Source organism: Melospiza georgiana, chromosome 1 (genome assembly GCF_028018845.1).
Source record: "Melospiza georgiana isolate bMelGeo1 chromosome 1, bMelGeo1.pri, whole genome shotgun sequence".
Taxonomy (NCBI): Eukaryota; Metazoa; Chordata; class Aves; order Passeriformes; family Passerellidae; genus Melospiza; species Melospiza georgiana.
In genome coordinates, this window is record NC_080430.1 from 54,957,453 (window position 1) to 54,976,181 (window position 18,729).

The window sequence follows — 18,729 nt, forward strand, 5'->3', positions numbered from 1 at the left end:
AATTCTTGCTCTGGTCTGTGATTTTTAATAGATTTCATATACTTTCAAATGCCGCTTTCATAGCTGGTAAGGAAAAATATTCCTCGTCCATATTCATAAGGAGTATTACCACAGTATCACTGTGGTAAAACTGTCTATTTTTTTCTTACCCAAACATGACCCTGAAATGTTTATATTTAGACCAGCTTTGTAATCCATGTGCAGTGATTTTTCCCAGAAGTCTGCCACTGTGACACTGAGAAAGATCTTCAGGCATTCACAGATGCATATTTATTCTGAAACAAAAGTCTAAGTCGCTGAAGGTTAGAATGAGAAGTTCTCTATCAGCATGCTACTTTGAATCTGAAAAATTTACTTAAATCATGTAATTTCATCCTAAATTCAGAGCAGATTTAGAAACAATTTAGTTAGTTATGGGAAGAGAAAGCATTATGAATCGTATTTGTAGCCCTGTTAATCGCAGGTACTTGTACTTAATTACAGTTTTACATTAATCACTGGCATTACATTTATATTGTCTTACTGTCTGCAAGGACTGCAGTGCTTTGTGCAGACACCATTTCAGGCACTACTGAAATGCAACTTCCTTTTGAAGAATGTGGCAAATGTATCCCAGTCCATAGGACTGCTGACGGTGGCTGAGGGCAGGAAGAGAAAGACAAAGTTAAGAAAGGTAGAACATAATTACTTGAACCATTTTATTCTCACTGCTATGAAAAATATGCTGTGAACCTGAGATTATCAAGATTTAGTTTTGCTACTTTTATAAAAAGACATCTCTGATTACCTCCTAACAATCTGCTGAGATGCTGAGATTAATTTAAATTTGAGAAAACAATGGCCAAACATCTATCAAACAGCTAACGTGATTTCTTGCAGCACCCTGAATTTCCATTGTAGTTATCAACCTTAGTAGGTATCTTGTTCATAAAATTCCTCTCACAAGGAAAACAAAAAGATAAAAGTTATAAAAAGACATAAAGCTACAATATAATAAATAATAAATAATTATAATTATAATTATATTAAAAAATCTGTCATTTTACTACTTTGCATTCTATGAGCTTTTGATATATAATCCTGGGTTTTAATAAAGAGGAGCATGGGAGTAACTTGGCAAAGGGCTATGCTTAGAGGAATAGTGTCATTATTCAGGAAACCTTCCCTTTAGGGGGCATGTTTTCAGCTTTAATTGCTTTAATACTGTCACAGTTTAGGAGTATCTCACATAATCACCTTCCCTTATTTTCATTGATCTGCCTGCAGGGCTATAGGATTCATAGCAGTCACGAGCATTGCATGGATTACATTAGTGTGAGTCACATTGAAATTACAGTGGAGGGGGCATAAATATACCTGGAGTCCTGATATAAAAGTCTTGTCCTAAAGGTTTATCACTCAACAGCATGAAGTCTAAAAGAAGCATCAGATTTTAATGCGTATTTCTACGTAATATCACAAGAAATTTGATAATGAGTCAATGTAAGTTCTCTGTCTCATAGCTCTGTGATTATTACTAAGAATTAGGAAATTACATCTCTAAAATTACATTTACTAACAGCCGATTCCTTCAGTTTATAATGTGTATTAAATAAAGCTTTTCCCACATTTTAATTTATTAATGGAGTCAAATGAGGCTTTTGTGTGGTACTTCATGAAGTTACATTTCTTTAATGTCAGAGTTCAGGTTTCAGTACGAGTGGAGTTCTTAGCATTGCAAAAGGAAGTGTCATTCTTTTTTCTCCAGGCTAAACAACCCCAGCTCCCTCAGCCTCCTCATATGACTTACTCTCTAGACCCTTCATCAGCTCCATTGCCTTTCTCTGGACTCTCTCCAGCATCTCAATGTCTTTCTTGAAATGAGAGGCCCAGAACTGAGCACAGTACTCAAGGTGCAGCCTCACCAGTGCCAATCACGGCGCTGGTCCTGCTGGCCACACTATTGCTGATACAGGCCAGGATGCCATTGGTCTTCTTGACCACCTGGGCACACTGCTGGGTCATGTTCAGTTGCTGTCAACCAGCATCTCCCAAGTCCTTTCCCATCAGGGAGCTTTTTTGCCACTCTGTCCCCAGCCTGTAGTGCTGCAGGGGGTTGTTGTGGCCCAAGTGCAGGACCCAGTACTTGGCTTGTTGAAGCTCACATTGCGGAATTCGCTTCCTCTATCCAGCATGTTCATGTCCCTCTGCAGATCAACACTGTTGCCCAGTTTAGTGTCATCTGCAAACTTACAGATGATGCAGTCAATCCCCTCATCCAAATCATTGATAAAGATATTAAACAGGATTGGCCTAAATACCGAATCTTCAGGAACCCTGCTAGTGACTGGCCACCAACTGGATCCAACACCATTTACTACATCTCTCTGGGCCCTGCCATCCAGCCAGTTCTTAGCCCAGCCCAAGCCATGGGCTGTCAGCTTTTCCAGGAGAATGCTGTGGAAGACAGTGTCAAAGGCTTTGCTGTAGCCCAGGTCAACCCACAGCCTTCTCTTCATCCACTAGGCAGGTCACCTGGTCACAAAAGGAGGTCAGGTTGGTAAGGCAGGACCTGCCTTTCCTACACCTGTGCTAACCTGGGCCTGCTCCCCAGTTGTCCTGCATGTGTGGTGTGATCACACTCAAGATCTGTTCCATCACCTTCCCAGACACCAAGGTCAGGCTGACAGGCCTGTAGTTCCCTTGATCCTCCTTCAGACTCTTCTTGTAGGTGGGCATCACATTGTTTAACCTCCAAACATCTGGAACTTCCCTGGTTAACCAGGACTGATGACAAAGGATGGAGAGTGTCTTGGCAAGCTCTTCTGTCAGCTCCTTCAGTATCTTCAGGTGGATTTCATCCAGCCCTTTAGACTTCTGAGTGGCACAGCAGGTCACTTTACTACTTCCTCCTGGATTACAGGCAGTCTGTTCTGCTCCTGTCCCTGTCTACCAACTCAGGGAGCTGGCTGATAACCCATCTTTCTGTTGAAGACTGAGGCAAAAGGAGGCATTAAGTGCCTCAGCCTTATCCTTGATTACAATATTCCACTTTGCATACAATAAAGGATGGAGATTTTTCTTGGCCATCACTTTGTTGTTAATGTGTTTTAAAAAAACACTTTTTTTTTTAATCTTTCACAGCAGTGGCCAGAATGAGTTCTAGCTGAGCTTTCCCCTTTTTAATTTCCTCTCTGCATGACCTAATGACATCCTTGTAGTCTTCCTAACTTGCCTGCCCTTTTGTCTTTTTTTTTTTCCTGAGTTCCAGCAAAAGCTCCCTATTCAGACAGGCCAGTCTTCCCTGAGAGCTTGCCTTTTGGCACATAGAGACGGCTTGCTCCTGCACCTCTACAATGTTTCTCTTATGTCCAGCCTTCCTGGATCCCTTTGTTTTTAAAGACTGTTTCACTAGGGAATCTCAGAACCAGTGTCCTGAACAGGCTGAAGTCTGTCTTCTGTAAGACCAAGGTAGAGGTTTTGTTGACCCCTTCCTTACTTCACAGAGAAGGAAAAAGCATCATTTCATAGCCACTGTGCCCAAGACACCTCCAACCACCACATTTGTCCCCAGCCATCTTCGCTGGTTTAGCAGAGCACCACCCATTGTTAGGTTCACTTACAGGCTGTGCCAGGAAGTTTCTTCCACCCAACCCAGGAACCTTCTGCAAGCTCCCAAAAGAACTAGGGCTAGTGATAGTGGAACTTCAGCCAGCTGTTTATAAAATGTTTCATCTGCCTCTTCATCCTGGTTGGGTGATCTACAACAGACTCCCCTTAGGATGTCTGCTTTGCTGGACTTCTTCCCGATTCTTACCCAGGGACTTACTCAATATTACCCTCACTTTCCTGAAGCTCTATCCAGTCAAAACTCTCCTTAATCTACAGAGCCACCCACCTCTCCTTCCTCACCTGTCCCTTCTGAAGAGCTTATAAACATCCTCTGCAGCACTGCAGTCCTTGCAGATTTATAGCCTTGTGATTACACAGTCTATCCCACATGCAAAGTCAGAGCAGGCGTGATCCCAGCATCTTGATCTAGAGCAGGGACTTGCTGTAAAGTATAAAAGTTCACTGTTTAATATTCAGATTTCTCCTGTGACAAGAAGTCTGTGTAATGACCCCATTCTAAAGTTTGCACACTTTTAGCTATCTCAAGTACCTGTTGTTTTGCTGAGAAGAAAAAATGCAGTCTTTGCAAAAAGGCATTAAATGCTGCTCATTTTGAAGGAAACTGGGTGTCAGAGTACTGCTGCAATAGTTTCATTTCATGGGCAAGGCAGGGATTAGTTAATTGGAGAAAATCCAATCCAACACTTTGCACCTTTAACTCATGAGGAAAGAGCTGGCCTGACAACTTTTTGAGACCTCTGATCCATGATCTTAAGAGTGTAAACTGCCTGCAGAGTAAGCAACTTTATCATTGCAAATACCTAGAAGACCTTTTTTTCCTCACACAGACAGATTTGGCAAAGAATATCCCATGGTCCTATGATCAATGGCTCTGATCCTGTTTCAGTTTGTGTTTTGCGGGTTTTTGAAGGAAGTTTCCTTCCTTTTCTATAAAGTTGTTCATTTTCCTCTTAACTTGCAACAGCATAAGGCATCTGATAATCAGAATATTCACCCTGAGTGTGAATACTATGAAGTCTTTGGTGTAAGATTTGATTTTCTAGGTGCCCCTCCTACAAGACTGGCAGACTTTGATTCTGCTGCACACGGGCTGAGGCCCAAACACCATTTCTCTCTGCATGGTTCATCTCCTTGGTCAAGAGACTCCCGAAGCTACCTGAGATAAATACCTCCACACAGATAATTTACCCGGCAACTTCAGTTATTTTATTAAACCAGCATCTGTGCTCTTACAATGCATTAAGGCAGTCATCTTTGTTAGTCAGAAACAATGTATCTATATGTTAAAATAACAAAACCAGTAGGTTTTAAAGTCACCTAAAAATGTCATGAGTTTCCTAGCGCTCCTAACAGTCTTCAGCACCTGTGGGGTACTTCTGTATTCCTAGAAAAACTCACTTATATTTATATAAATGAACAAAATGTTATGACTGTGGTGCTTTTCTAATCTTTTAGTAGCTGCCAGAAGTTAAATTTAGATTTATAAATGCCTACAGTTCTACTAACCTTTTAAAGCCATTATAGTTCATTATGTGAAAAGCATCTATTTTGAAAGCATTTAGTAAGAAGCACTTAAAACATGTCTTTGTTAAGAAATTACTTGCTGCAGGAGCTATTTTACACAGCTGAAAGTTTCAGAGCCAAAGGAAAAAAAATAAAATCAGTCTTTACACTTAGAGAATTTCCAGTAAGCTTTGATTAAGTTGGTTTTGAACCAGTATCTTTAAATTTTAACTTTTTCCTACATGAAATACGACAGTTTAAGTAGGTATGATAGATAATATTAAGTAATAGCTGCCATATGTTTCAGTTTATTTTGGAGAATGGTAAAGAAACTAATCCTGCTTCTCTTTCTCACACATTCAGATCCACAAATTTAATTACTTGAGTGAAATAAATGAGATGTGGACCTTCTTATATATTTCTTATATTTGCTTTTTTAGTTCTTTTTGTTGTTCAGTAGTTGTTCAGGCATAGTGTTGATGCACAACATCTACATTAAAGCTGTCCCTTTGATATATTGCATGATTAATTAAAGGCTGGCACAGCTGCTTAATAAATTCCTGTACCTCAGTTTTCTCCTCCAGAAATTAAGGTGTTATAATCCAATCCTGAAGTGATTTTCAAAGGTGCTTGTGCAACAGTTATTTATTCTGGTGATCATGGTGGATAGGGTATATAGACTGTATATTTGAGCACCAAATAAATGAGACACTGAGGAATGGGTAACTTTTTCATTAGACACGTGCAGTGGTTTTTTTCATAGGATTTAGTTCTGAATATCAAACTGCTGTAGTTTAATATTTTTTTCAGGTCAGTCACTATTTTCTGATCCATTTTCACATGTAAGCTGATTTTCAGTGCTTAACACATTTCTTTCTACCTCTGATTTTAAAATGTATCAAGCAGTTTTAGGCATATTATTATAAGAGAAGCTGGAAGGAGTCTAGACAAAAGCCAAGAAGAGAGTTGAACATAAGTAAACTTGGCCACAATGGAAGGTTGAAGTCAAAGCATTTGGCTAGTATAGAAAAGCAGTGACTGAAGGCAGAAATGACAACACTCTTTAAAAAAGAATGGTGATCATTTTTTCCAAATTTTTGCTGCTGGATGTAGGACACGAGAACAAGAGAAAGACTAGAATTCTTTGCCACACTCCCATGCTGTTCCATGACACTTAATGTGCAAATGAATATCCACTTAGCAATCTGCTCCCCACAGCTGAATTCACTATATACCAAATTCCCAGTGGCTTTCATAGCCTCTAGCCTGTGCCAATTTCCTTCCATGTTATGTGTGGTGAAAGATTTCTGTTGAGCTGTTCATTGACACATAGCTTCAGTGTCAGTTTGCTTCTGAAGAGCCTAACAGGGCTTGCAGCACCACACTTGCTGAAAAGGGTTGCTAAAGCTTGTCTTTGCTGCTGCTGTCTCTCCAGCATGCCTTGGTGACCACACTAACAAGTTATAAGGCCACAGCATCCCACTGTTATTTTATTTTCTCTCAGTTATGGAAGTTATGTTTTCCAAATCTCCTTACACCTAACTGAATTTGTGGCATTTTTTCTTACCCGTCCCAGTCCTCTTTCTGTATTGAAAATGTTTTTTGTCCAGAACCTGAATTTTTCTCCTTGTTAATCTTGCTCTCAATATGGTATATTCCTCTGACTTGCTGTTTGTCTTAATAAGGACCATTAAAAGGTATCAGAATGTTGCTCCAGATGAACAGTATCCTCAGAAGAACATTGCTTCTCTTGCAGTAAAACAGTGTTCCTCCTACCATTTATTTTCCATCATTGGCAGATAGGCTCCTTTTCTGGACCTCTTTTTGCCTGGAAAGTGTGACTGTTAGAGAGCTCTTAAATGGGTTGTTTTCGCAGCAGCACATTGAGTAGAAGGGGACTGATGTTGCCTCAGCAAAGAAAAGACTTCTCTAAAAAGTGGACCCTATATGTACTGTGCAGGCTGCTGATGTGAGCATCTACTTCCATGTTCAGCAGCTCTGAAGGCTAATTCTGGAGTTTCATTCCCCAAGCTCCATGGGAGAGGATGAAGTCCTACTTGTCTGCGGTGTCTCAAATGTCAAAGCTGGAGCACTGGCACCTCCACTGCTGGTAGTCCTTGATGATCTCAGCATCACTTCAGTGCTTTTTTCCTTTTTGATAACTACAAGTCCATGACCTGGGGTCAGCATGAAGAAATGATACACATAAACTCCTGAGAACAGGCAAGTTTATCCTTAATAGAACTTAACAAGAAAAGTAGAAATATTCTATGTTGGCTGAGCAGCCTTAGATTACGATAACATTACAATATTTGATCTTCAGTAATGCAAAAATGCTGAATAATTCTGAAAAGCAATGAGAAGGAAATACGGTTACTTTCTTCAGAAATACCTGGCTAGCACATACTGCCAATTTAATTATTTCTTCAGAAAAAGAAATTTTAATTTAGAATCACCACACTGTCTGTTAGGTATCACTGCAGAGGACTTTGGTATAATAAATTGTCTTGGTCAACTTGCTCAAGGATGAGTCTTAGTGGCCCTTCTGTACAGGAGAATAAATTGTTTATTGCATTGTGGCTGCTTCCAGCTTAAAAAGATTTTTGTTCTAAGTGGTTTTGTAGTTGATTTTTATGTTCCTCTGACAAGATCTCAGAAGCATATTTTTAAGAAGTTCTATATAGGCAGTTATTTAATTTTAAAATAACAATCCAAATAGAATTTGAAAACTTTCTAATTGCAGTTTTGTCAATGGCAATAGTTTTGTATTTGATTCTGTGCTTTTTATTTCTTGGAAATATGGTGGAAGAAAGTTTATCAAGGGGCTGCTTAAGCCTTTTTTTTTCCTCAATCTTAAGGACTAGGAGTATCAAGTAAATAGCAAAAGAACTAGCTGGTCACCAGGTAAATATAGCCATCAGAAGTTGAATTATAATTAAAGTTTTTTGGTAGGATCTTCAAACAAGTTGAGAGGATGGTCCCCTTGTCTTCAGTGCCATAAGGGACAGAAGTTCAGATAGACAGTCTCTTGCTTTGAAAAGCTTGCAGCTCAAAAGTTAGTAGATCAGGTAAATTAAATTATCATGTGAACAAACTGAAACGCTATCAAAGGCAGTAAATAAAGTATTTCTTGTAGTGTTGATGTTTATTGGAGGAAGCGGTTTTAAGGAAAGTGTCTGCTCAACAGTAAGGGCAGAGGACATACCAAAGGGTGGTAGGAAAGTGGAGGAACTGGTAAGAGGGACCGAAATAAGAAATAATGAGGAGAATCTGAGTGCACAGCTAGTATGCCAAAGGCTGAGACACACTGGTCACTTTTGGGAAGCTATCTAGTTACTTTTCAGCTACATTAGTAAGTACAGGCAGAAACAACAAATGACAGTATTTTTCTTTTTTTTTTTTAATTCAGCAGAGTAATTTTTTGCTTTATTTAGGATGCAGTAAAGGACACAAAATTCAGCTGAGGATATCACTGCTAAGTTAAATTTTGACCTTGTTCAATCATAAGTAATCAATTTTTTCAAGAAGTATGAGAGCAACTCATATGAAGCAGAGAAGGGCAAAGAGATTGTCTTTGCAGTTTTTGAGATTCCTTTTTGTCTCATTCTTTCTCTTCTGTATAGCTCTAGTGCAGATATTCTGAACACTGCAGATTTCTGTACTGCTATTCACAGGAGGATGGCCCAGAGGTTAACATGCTAGTCTAGAATAATCAGATTTTTCCATATGATTATAATTCTCTGAACTTGGTGTAGAAGTTCCTTGCCTTTTCTGTACTTTTTTTGCCCAATGGTAAAGGGACCAAAAAAAATGCACTATTATTGTATTAAGCAATTTTGTGAGGAAACAGAAAACTCAAAAGTTTGAGGAGCGTAGGTGTTGCTGGGCTATTAATAGTTCACTTCAGCAGCCCACACATAGGCTGCTTGAGTTATATCCTGCCTTGCCTCAGGCTGCCATCCCTTGTCATGTTTGCCACCTGCACAGAGGTGTTTGAGGTATCCTGGGTGATCTGAGATGACCATGGGAAGGCAAATGAATCAAACCAGTGATTTCTCAAAGTTGATTGTTTGTTTTCAGCTTGGTCTCTATTCTCTCATAATTGTTTCACTTCTGCTTAATTCCTTCTTTGATTTCTCACTCTTTTTTCCTCTCTGTATTTTGATCTATGTTGTTTATTGTTTCTTTCCATTTTGTTTCCCTGTTTAACCTACAATCTATGAAAACCACCTGCCATGCACCATTCCAGCATCTCTACCTTGATGCTGTCCTCTGTTATATATGCTATCCTCACACACAGTCTAGGGAACAGCTTCTTTATTGTTCGAACCTGTACAGGTTTTCACATCCACTGGAGATAAGCACTGTTCAGGATACAGACAGAGAGTATCTGATGAGCCATTGTATCACGTGGGACCCCATAGCATTGTCTTGAGAAGTTCTTAAGAGAAAAGCAGAAGTCCCTAGCAGTATACTGACATAGCTGTCAGTATTCCTTCCCTTCTCATAAGCAAAATGAGGCCTTTGTAAACTTAAAAGCTCATCCTTCCATCTCCTTGTAATTCTACTGCCCAGCTAAGTTTTACTGCTGCACTTCTTAGGGTCACACTTAATGCTGAACAGTAACCATCTGCTATTGTGTTAAATTTTGCAAAGGTGCATACTTCCAGTAAAAGAAATTATTTGCTGGGTGTTGCAAAGAAAATATTGTGGTACACTGCAATATGCAGGTCAGTGTCCTCTGTAAAGTTCTTTCTGCTTTTAACCAAATGACCAAGGACTAAGGTAGGAGTCTGTGGCTTCATTCCAAAAACAATTATAATCTTGTTTATTTTGTGGATCTCTTTAGAGAATTTTTTACATTATTTGGGCAATGATGAACAATTAGATTCTGTGATTTGCAGAAAAGTTACTATGATCATCTCTCATTTCATAATGTTCACATTTGTCATTTAGGCTGCATTTCCCTCTTAAATTTTTATTTATGAGAATGTAGCTTATCATAGTGGTTAATGCTTGTCTGGATATTATTCAGTATTCTTCTCATTTTTTAAGCAAACTGTTCCAATGCATGATGGTATTTTACAATACTCAAAGCACCAGCAAGCAAAAGCTTACAAAAAGTTAACAAAAGAAGAGCATTTGTAAGAGAAGTACACCTTTTTGCTTCTTTAAGCAGTGAATACCTTATCAGAACTTCACAGATAGCATAACAGTCCTTCAATAAGAAAAATCCACTGGGTCTATAAAATGTGAAGAGACAACATCAATTCATTGAAATTCAGTTTTAGTGAGAGAGAGGAGGTTGGGAGAAGGTTCTGAAGTAGCATCACTGTACAGTTGTCATGTGTCTTCCCTAGTCATCTTCTTTTGAGGGGGTTTGGAAAGAGGTTCGTTAGAGGTTAGATCCATATTACATGGACAATTAGTCTGACTGGTAGAGTTGTCTTTATGCTCTTCCATACTGGAGAATGCCTGGTACCTTGCAGCTTCCCTCTTCCATTACTTGGGCCATATTTCATGCACTTGTGCAGTTCAGGATATGACTTCTCTTTGACTTTGTACAGCAGAAATTGCCTATGTTACATATTAGAATAGCAATTGTGGAGCTGCATTAATCTACTAAATGATACAATCCCAAATGCAGTTTACTGTGATGGCCTTTATTCTAGGATATGATCCACTGTGTAAAACTTGAGCAATAAACCTCAACTGTAAACTGTGGACAAATAAGCATTATTGTGCCCAGTGTAAGAGAAGATCTAGGAGGAGTCTGGGGAACCATTACCAGTACAGTAATAATACAGGACAGTGAAGATTTTTCTGTAATTTGATGAATATTCAGTTGTTCTGCGTGTCATTAGTAGTGCCAATGTGTACAGAAAAAAGAACTGGTAAACACAGATGGCCTAAAGCTGATCTGGAAACCTGAGCTAAGGTAAATAATTTTGTAAGATTAGCAACAGAAACCAGAACGTCACAAAGTAATTGATTCTAAGTGAAGAGCTTAATTGTAGTGTCTTTTCTTTGGTAAAAATTTTATAGGAAAATGCTCAGTGTTCTGTATTAATCAGGTTTTCAGGCTTTTGAGAGTCTGTCAATGACAAAGGGATTTTTTTCCACAACTTTGCAGCAGATATTAATGAGAACAGAGGGTTCAGCAAACATTTCACTGTCAGTTGTTGTTTTTGCAGCAATGCAATGGTGAAATAGCAGCAGGAGTACAAGGGCAAGGCTGTGTTTTTGGGAAGTGTGTGACTGTATAGTATGGAGAGTATGAAATTCAGTCAACAGCTTAGAGAAGAAAAGCCATTGAGCTTGTTGCATTAAAGCTATGCTGAGATCAAAATTTTCATAGCAGAACTGAAACTGCACAATACATTATGGTATTTCAGACACAGGAATCTTAACTCTGTCATAAAATGGTAATTTATACTTACTCGATGTGTTCAGCACTAGAGAAAAATTAACAGTTTTTTTAAAAAATCTACTATTTTTCTAATAATGAAAATCCATCCAATTTTTAATCCTACAATGTAACAGTATTGAAAAATATCTTAATGCCCATCTTCTTTTACTGACCATATTTTGAGATTTCAGTGCTGAAGTGAAATGGAGGCAGGAGACTGTAGACTTCAACATCATGACAGAAAAAACTGGTTTTGTTTTTAAATGCCACCCAACTAGATCTTGAATAGTTAGGTATGAAATGAATGTTACCTCTTTGGAGAGGAGGCTTTCTATTAGCTGGACTAAACAAATAGGTCCATAAGGTTGATACTTACATATGTGTAATCTACTGCACTGTCTCTTCCTGGCCCTCTTTGCAGCAGAACAACTAAGCAGCATCTTTGCAATGATTCTCCCTGTTTTCACTTCAGCATCCAATGTGCTAACTTGTGAGGAAGTCGGAATCTTGTGTGGCTTCAATGACTCTTGAGTATTCCGTTTCTTGTTTTTAACACCTTGCTGTCATGCTTGAGTGAGAGCCAGTATATAAGTTTTGAAATTATTTCTGTACTGGGGTTAATACTTCTATGTTCTCTTCCTAGATAGCTTGTATTTCTGCAACAAACAGGATTTCTTAAACTTTGTTCCCACACTTCTCAAATCCGAGATGGGAATCATGGACCATGCTTAAAATTTCTACTTTGACACTGTTTTATGGTTTTGGATATTGGTCACTTTGTGTAGCATCCCACTGAATGAAAATAATTGTCTTTTTAAACATGGAGGTGTTTGTGGTGCTTGGGTAGGGTTTTTTGGTGGGAGGAGATGGCTGGCTTGTGGCAAGGCGAGTGGTGGGGTGGAGTTTTTTGTCTGTCTGGAATTACTGTCAGGCTCTGGTAAAGCTTGGATCTGTGAGAAACAAGGCTCACTCTTTAAAATTTTTAGAAGTTTAATAAGGGATAAAAGGGACAGTATCCAGCACTGGGGTGCTCAGCAAGCTGCCAGAAGCACACCTTTAATTATAACAACTCTTCTTATGCACTTTCTTATTGCATTGGTCAAATGCATATAAATGAAGTTTACACATATTCAAACATTCCTTTGAGTTTACATGTTCCAAGAATTCTGTATCTTAGTTCGACCCCTGACCTTATCTTCTCAGAGCATGTGCCACAAAGCAGATGGGATTCTGAGAGTCTTGTACTTTATTTCCTCACCAGGGTCTGTGGTTTGACAGTCACTGAGAGCCAAAGGGTCAGTGGTAGATTCCTTTTTGCTCTTTGGGTGTTATTTGCCTGGTTTGTTCACTGTTATCTTATCATACAGACATTTTGGCTGTCTTTACAAGTACTTTCAATCAACATTAGCTATTTCACTATTGTCAGTTAGTTACAAAAATAAAGGCATTAGTTATTACTTCACAAATACAATTGCCTCTGAAAAAGTTAATAAAGTTAATGTTATTATACACAGTACATATCCTTTATTTTAATATTTTGCAGAAGCCTAAACTATAATATATATTTATCACACTAAGATATACAGTCTATACAGAGATTAGGGTATCAACCATAAAAGGCTGACAAATTATGCTATATCAAAAGCAGTTGAAAAGAGATTGTACTATATCAAAATAATTTACAAAAGCTAATAATAGCAAAAGATAATAACTACATAGTTATTTATAACAGGGCCATGAATTTTTCCTGTATGAGTTGACATATACTACTTCATAGCTGATTAAGTTAAAATACAGTCATGCTTACTTCAAACTTAACCCATTGTTTTTCTGTTTTTTTTAAATCCCAGATAAGCATTGCTGTGTATATAAGAAGCTCCTTCCAAAGCTTCTATTTTATATTGGCCAAATGCTTCTTTAAATTTTGTGAGCATTTGCTGATATCCATATGATGTTTTGCACTACGGTAACTCTAAAATTAATTCTCCTGCATGGCTGGTTTTAATTTTAACCAATTTCTGCCCAGAATACCATCTTGAAACTCCTCTGGAAGATTGCACATATTAGGCATGCAGCCCTAGTATTTCTTTTACAGGTTAAAGAAGAGTATGGTATTAGGGAAAAAAAAATGTTGTGGAATGGTGTTGTAAAACTGTTGTGGAACAGTGTTATAGATGCATGAGTATGCTCTTCTTGAGATCCAGAGCACTTTACTGTTCTCAAAAAAAATTGGACAGAGAGTCTATGACAATGGTTTTGAACTCCTGTGTTTGTCTTGCTTTTCTGGGGTTATTCTGTTATACCCTAAATTGTGCTACTTTTGGCAAATTAGTTTTTTCAGGATTTTAATGGTCCTGTGAATTTCTGATGAAGTCTTCTCCTGAAGACTTTTCCTCTGTCTGAGCAGTCAAATCTTCCTGCCCTGAGTGGTTTTAAGGATGTTGGTTGTTCTTTAAGAGTACTGATGTGTGCCTGAGGGTGATGTATCTTGGGATGTCTGATGAAGTCAGTTCCTGCCCACCCTGCTGCTGCCCTGCAGGAAGCTGAGCTGCCCTTGAGGCAGCTCCTGGGTGGCCACAGCTTACATCAAAGAATCAGTTTCAGCATTGGGTTTTTTCCTTCTTTTTTTTTTTCTTTCCTTGAATTGCCACAGTCTTAAAAACTTTTTTAGGAGATGAGGCTAGGCCTCTCAGGGTGGTAGTTTCAGTAAGTAATAAAACACTCATTCTTGCCTCAAGACAAGAGTTTTCAGTGTAATCAAGCTTTCTCAAGCTAATCTGTAGTTTATTTTACTCTATTAGTTTCTTCGGTATGTTGCACACACTTAACAACATTCACATTACAATTATTATAAAATTGCTCAGTTGAATTCAAGATCCTCATAAAACTGAATGTATTATAAGGTAAATAAAGGCACTTAAGATTAAAGGCATATTGTTTAATTTTACATCATCTGAAAGTTTTTTTGCAGATGCAGCAACCCCAAATGGAAGTACTCTTGATGACATTTATAAATTACATCAGACATGATTGATGTTCTTACTCAAATTTTGTGTCTTAGTGTAGAATCTGCCCTATGATATGTCAGTACCACATTTCCTGGAAATTCCTCTCTACATGTTTTTACTTGACCATATCTAAATTTACCATTGTATTAAATTTAGCTTTAACTTCATTCTCAATGCTAATTGGAATTAACTATTTAGTTCATATATTCTTAGCAACATGCTGGATGAACACTGATACTCATTTTAGATACTTTTAAAAAAATCTTTTATTGTCAGTTTAAGAGAGAGCTTAGTGGTAGCTGAGTTAATTTAATTATATGAAATGAAGTAGCTTTTATCCCGTTTTATTTTATTAGGGTGAACATATTCATCAGCTATTTCATACAGTCTTCAGAAGATGACAAAAACTTGAATATAAAACATATACTGAGATTCAGTTTGTGTCCATTTCTTTAATTTTTAAATTTTATTTTATTGTAAATGATACAGACTGTTCATACACATTGATAAGATGTTCTCAACCTCAAATTTTATTTCTCTGTATGGGTGTATTAAGAAAAAAAATGCTAGCCACTTGCCTTCACTAAGTTCTAGATTCACTCAAGCCCTTCAGGCCACCACATATTCAAAATCTTTGATTCCTCTGCTTTCTTTTTTTCTAAAGGCAGACAAGCCTTCATCCAGCTTTAGCCCTACCCCAAAAACACCCTATAGGTGCTGACCTAACTGAGCAAAAGTAAAATATAAACTATTGACTTCTATTGACAAGCAACTTCCACTTTGAGACAGAAGAGCACAAACAAGAGCTGAAAGGTGGGTCATTTTCTACAACTGTCAACCTGGCCACTTTTCTGTTTAACTACCAGTGGTAAACTTGTGAGTAGGTTGGTTCTAAAAGGCTGAGCTACACATTCATTAGTCCATGGAGTTATATGGGCGGAGTCTAAAAGAACCTGTGAGGAATAGTTTACTTTAGCCCCAGTCTGCTCCACTGTCTCTATATGGAATTGTGGGGATGGGATTAGGATTGCTTTTAGCAAAAGAATAAGTGAACCCCAGTTATCTGTGTACATGGCATGAGCTGCAGGACTTCCATGAGGGTAAGTTTCTTTAGTCTCTGGCTTGGAACTTTTAGATCCAACCACATGACACATATATTGTTCTGATTTGGATTGGGAAAATTGAGAAACTGTGTTATAAATTATCAGTATTAAGTTTAGTGTTGGTATTTGTAGAGGCTAAATTGTAAGACTGCATCTTGGTTCAGCTAAATATCTGTATACAAATGGAAAGTTGGAGATAGGATAAAAAAATCCCAAACCATAGGATGTAAGTGCTGTGGGAGGTTGTTTCTTCTGAGCCTTGCACTATTGGGCCTGGGTGCACATTTGGAAATGTGGATGTGTGCCATTGATATGAAAAGAGTCCATCATGACAACTTTTGATGCTTTAGTCTGTGATCTATGTTATGAATGCTCATGCTACAGTTAACATGCTTCTTGCTCCCAGTGTGGTTTGAATGCATTGCCATGGTCAGGAGGCTTACCTGGCCACCACCTCTTTGAAAAAAGATGTGTTGAATTTTCAGCAAGCCCTCTGGTGCAGATCAGAGCTGTGCCACGGTTGTGGGCAGCCCGTTTGGCTAATTGGTGACAAGGAGCAATGTGAAGGCCTGTGATGATTCAAAATATTAATTATTTCTCTTTATAATTTTCTGTGAGACTTATTAATATTTTATGAAGAGGTTGGTAATAAGAGTGTAAGAGGTTTTTTTGACTTTTAACTTTCTTACAAGCAACTAAAAATGAACATAGCTATTGGCAGCAAAAGGCTAGTCTATATCTTTTTTTCTTCTCTGATATCATTCTTTCAGTCTTTCTGCAGTAATTATGACAAAACTTATTTCATATGCCATGTCCACAGGTGGCATTGCATCACCTTCATTATTATCTTGACCTCTGGTTTCCACAGTAGCAATGCTCACCACTCCTTTGTGCAGCCTGATTTTGTGCTGTGAGGCTGGCTGGACTTTGGAGAAGAAGAAAGAGGTCTGAGAAAGACTGGTAGTACTGGAGCTGTACATTCTTTGTTTTGAGAAGAATACATTATAATGTTTATATGTGTATTCATAGCATCTGCTAGTCGCTATGGTTTCAATTTTGTGGGACTTCTGGGTTTTGTTTTGGTTTTGTTTGGTTTTGTTATTAACTGTGCAAATAGATAGTTTTGTCAATTTGTAATGGGAGAGCAGTCAATCTGTGGGATGGTTCACTCCTACAAGCAAGTACTCTGTAAAGATTTGGGGATTGCTTTATAAATAGGGTGAAGCCTATTTGCAGCTATGTTTAAGTCTTCAGTATTATAATGAATGGATAGCAATGGGATTTAATAATAGAATGCATTTATTGTGGTTAAATGCAGTGCAAGGCGTCAAATTGCTTTTGAGATTGCTGATTGAATAGCCCTTATTGCTGAATTATTGTAGCATGCTTATTATCTAGTGGATGACAATCTACTCACGAATTAATGAGGGGAGCAAAATGAACACTGTGTTTTAAATAGGCATCAGCCTTACAGTTCTTTAATTTTTATGACTTTATGTTGAAAATCATGCAGATAAGAATAATGTTAATACTGTTCAATGCAATGAGAAGAAAAAACTGATGAGGTTTTCTTCTTTTTTTCTCTGAACTGGAGGACAATTTTTAGTGCCAGCAGAATTCTCTTGTTTTTTCTTGTTTGAAAAAACAAGAACCATTCTCCCAAGGACACCATACTTGGAAGTATACACACAAACACACACACACACACTCCATACTCCTGCTTTCATCTTTTTTTTTTCTTTTTTTTTTTTTTTTTTTTGACAGAATAGTTTCTTGTGTGAATTTTGGAAATAGTAGAGCACAAAACACTCCCAAAAGTAAAATGCTATTTATGTCTAACTGCAAGAACAGAATGTTGAAAGTAGCAGATGTTTTGATTTCTGTCATAAATATTAAATTATTCCTGATTTCCTTCATTCCAGGTTCTTCAAAAATTAGGAAAAGCAGATGAAACTAAAGATGAGCAGTTTGAAGAATATGTTCAAAATTTCAAACGGCAAGAGGTCAGTTACTTTTTCACTTTCTTTAATTGTGTCTTAAAAATGCAATATATTTAACTTGCTGGTTTTGAAGGTGTTGCAGGGAACAGATAGGATTCTATTTTTTCTTGGGTACAAAATTTTGTTCTGCAGTTTTCAAACAGAGGTGACAGTTGCATTTGTCCATGCAGAGCGCTAAAATACGGGCTGAAAATAAAAGGACAGTTGTTGTCATATGTAACATCACCATGCTTAAACCGCTTGAGATCAGAGTGTCAGTACATTTTCACCAGTAATTAAGAATAGAACCCAACCTCAACTAAATGCAGCTCTGTGGTCACCTGGTTACAAAGCAAGAGAAGTATTTATATGGTTTCATTTTGTGAATTACTTTCATCAATGCTATATAATAATGCTGGTTTTATGAGAGTGAGTAGATTATTGTTTCAGACTGCACGTATGTTGTGAAGTTCCCCATGGGTGCTGAGGTCTGTGGTGGCAGTGCTGATGAAGCATAACTAGGCAGCAATGCTCAATTACTCCTAGTGTTATAAACACAACACAGGAAACCAAAGGGGCTCCAAGGAGTTTATAACCTAGTCCCAGTGCAATCCTAAATTCTAACCCAAATTACTTGTTGCTTTGTTGGACAGACTTTTTGGCTCTGAGGTGATGAGTTGCAATTTAATATACAGTACACCTTTCTAGCACAAATTAATACCTCCCATGAACTGTGGTAATACCACCAAGAAAATAGTCTTGTTATATCTGTCGTCTTTGTGAGCTGTTATTTAGAGCTCCTATAGAAAAGAATTGGAGAGTGAGAACTACTCCCACACATTTTACACAATCTAAAATTTGGCTCATGTCAGTGTTTGCAGTTTCTGCTCTGAATCAGTCCTATTCTACCAAATGCACTTCCCTCCTTTCCATGTAAACACAAAGCCTGCATCCTGACTGCTAGAATGCTTATTAACTCTTCTGCATCTTATTGTCACTTCACCTTTATATTCCTCTAAGTGTAGAAGAGAGGGAGGTTTCAAAATCTATTGAGCTTTCTTCTTCACCAAAGAGAAGAATACTGGGAAGTAAAAGAATCTGTATCTCTGAGATGG

At 37.9% G+C, this 18,729-nt stretch overlaps 1 protein-coding gene across 3 annotated transcripts in view; it reads left to right on the forward strand.

Annotated features, from left to right (window-relative positions):
- Positions 1-18,729, forward strand: part of AMPH (amphiphysin) — a 124,582-nt gene that overhangs the window by 40,974 nt on the left and 64,879 nt on the right. For all 3 annotated transcript variants that reach the window (XM_058041643.1, XM_058041626.1, XM_058041635.1), the window contains exon 2: positions 17,558-17,638. In XM_058041643.1, the coding sequence (XP_057897626.1) occupies positions 17,558-17,638 (81 nt within the window). The remainder of the gene's footprint in view (positions 1-17,557; positions 17,639-18,729) is intronic.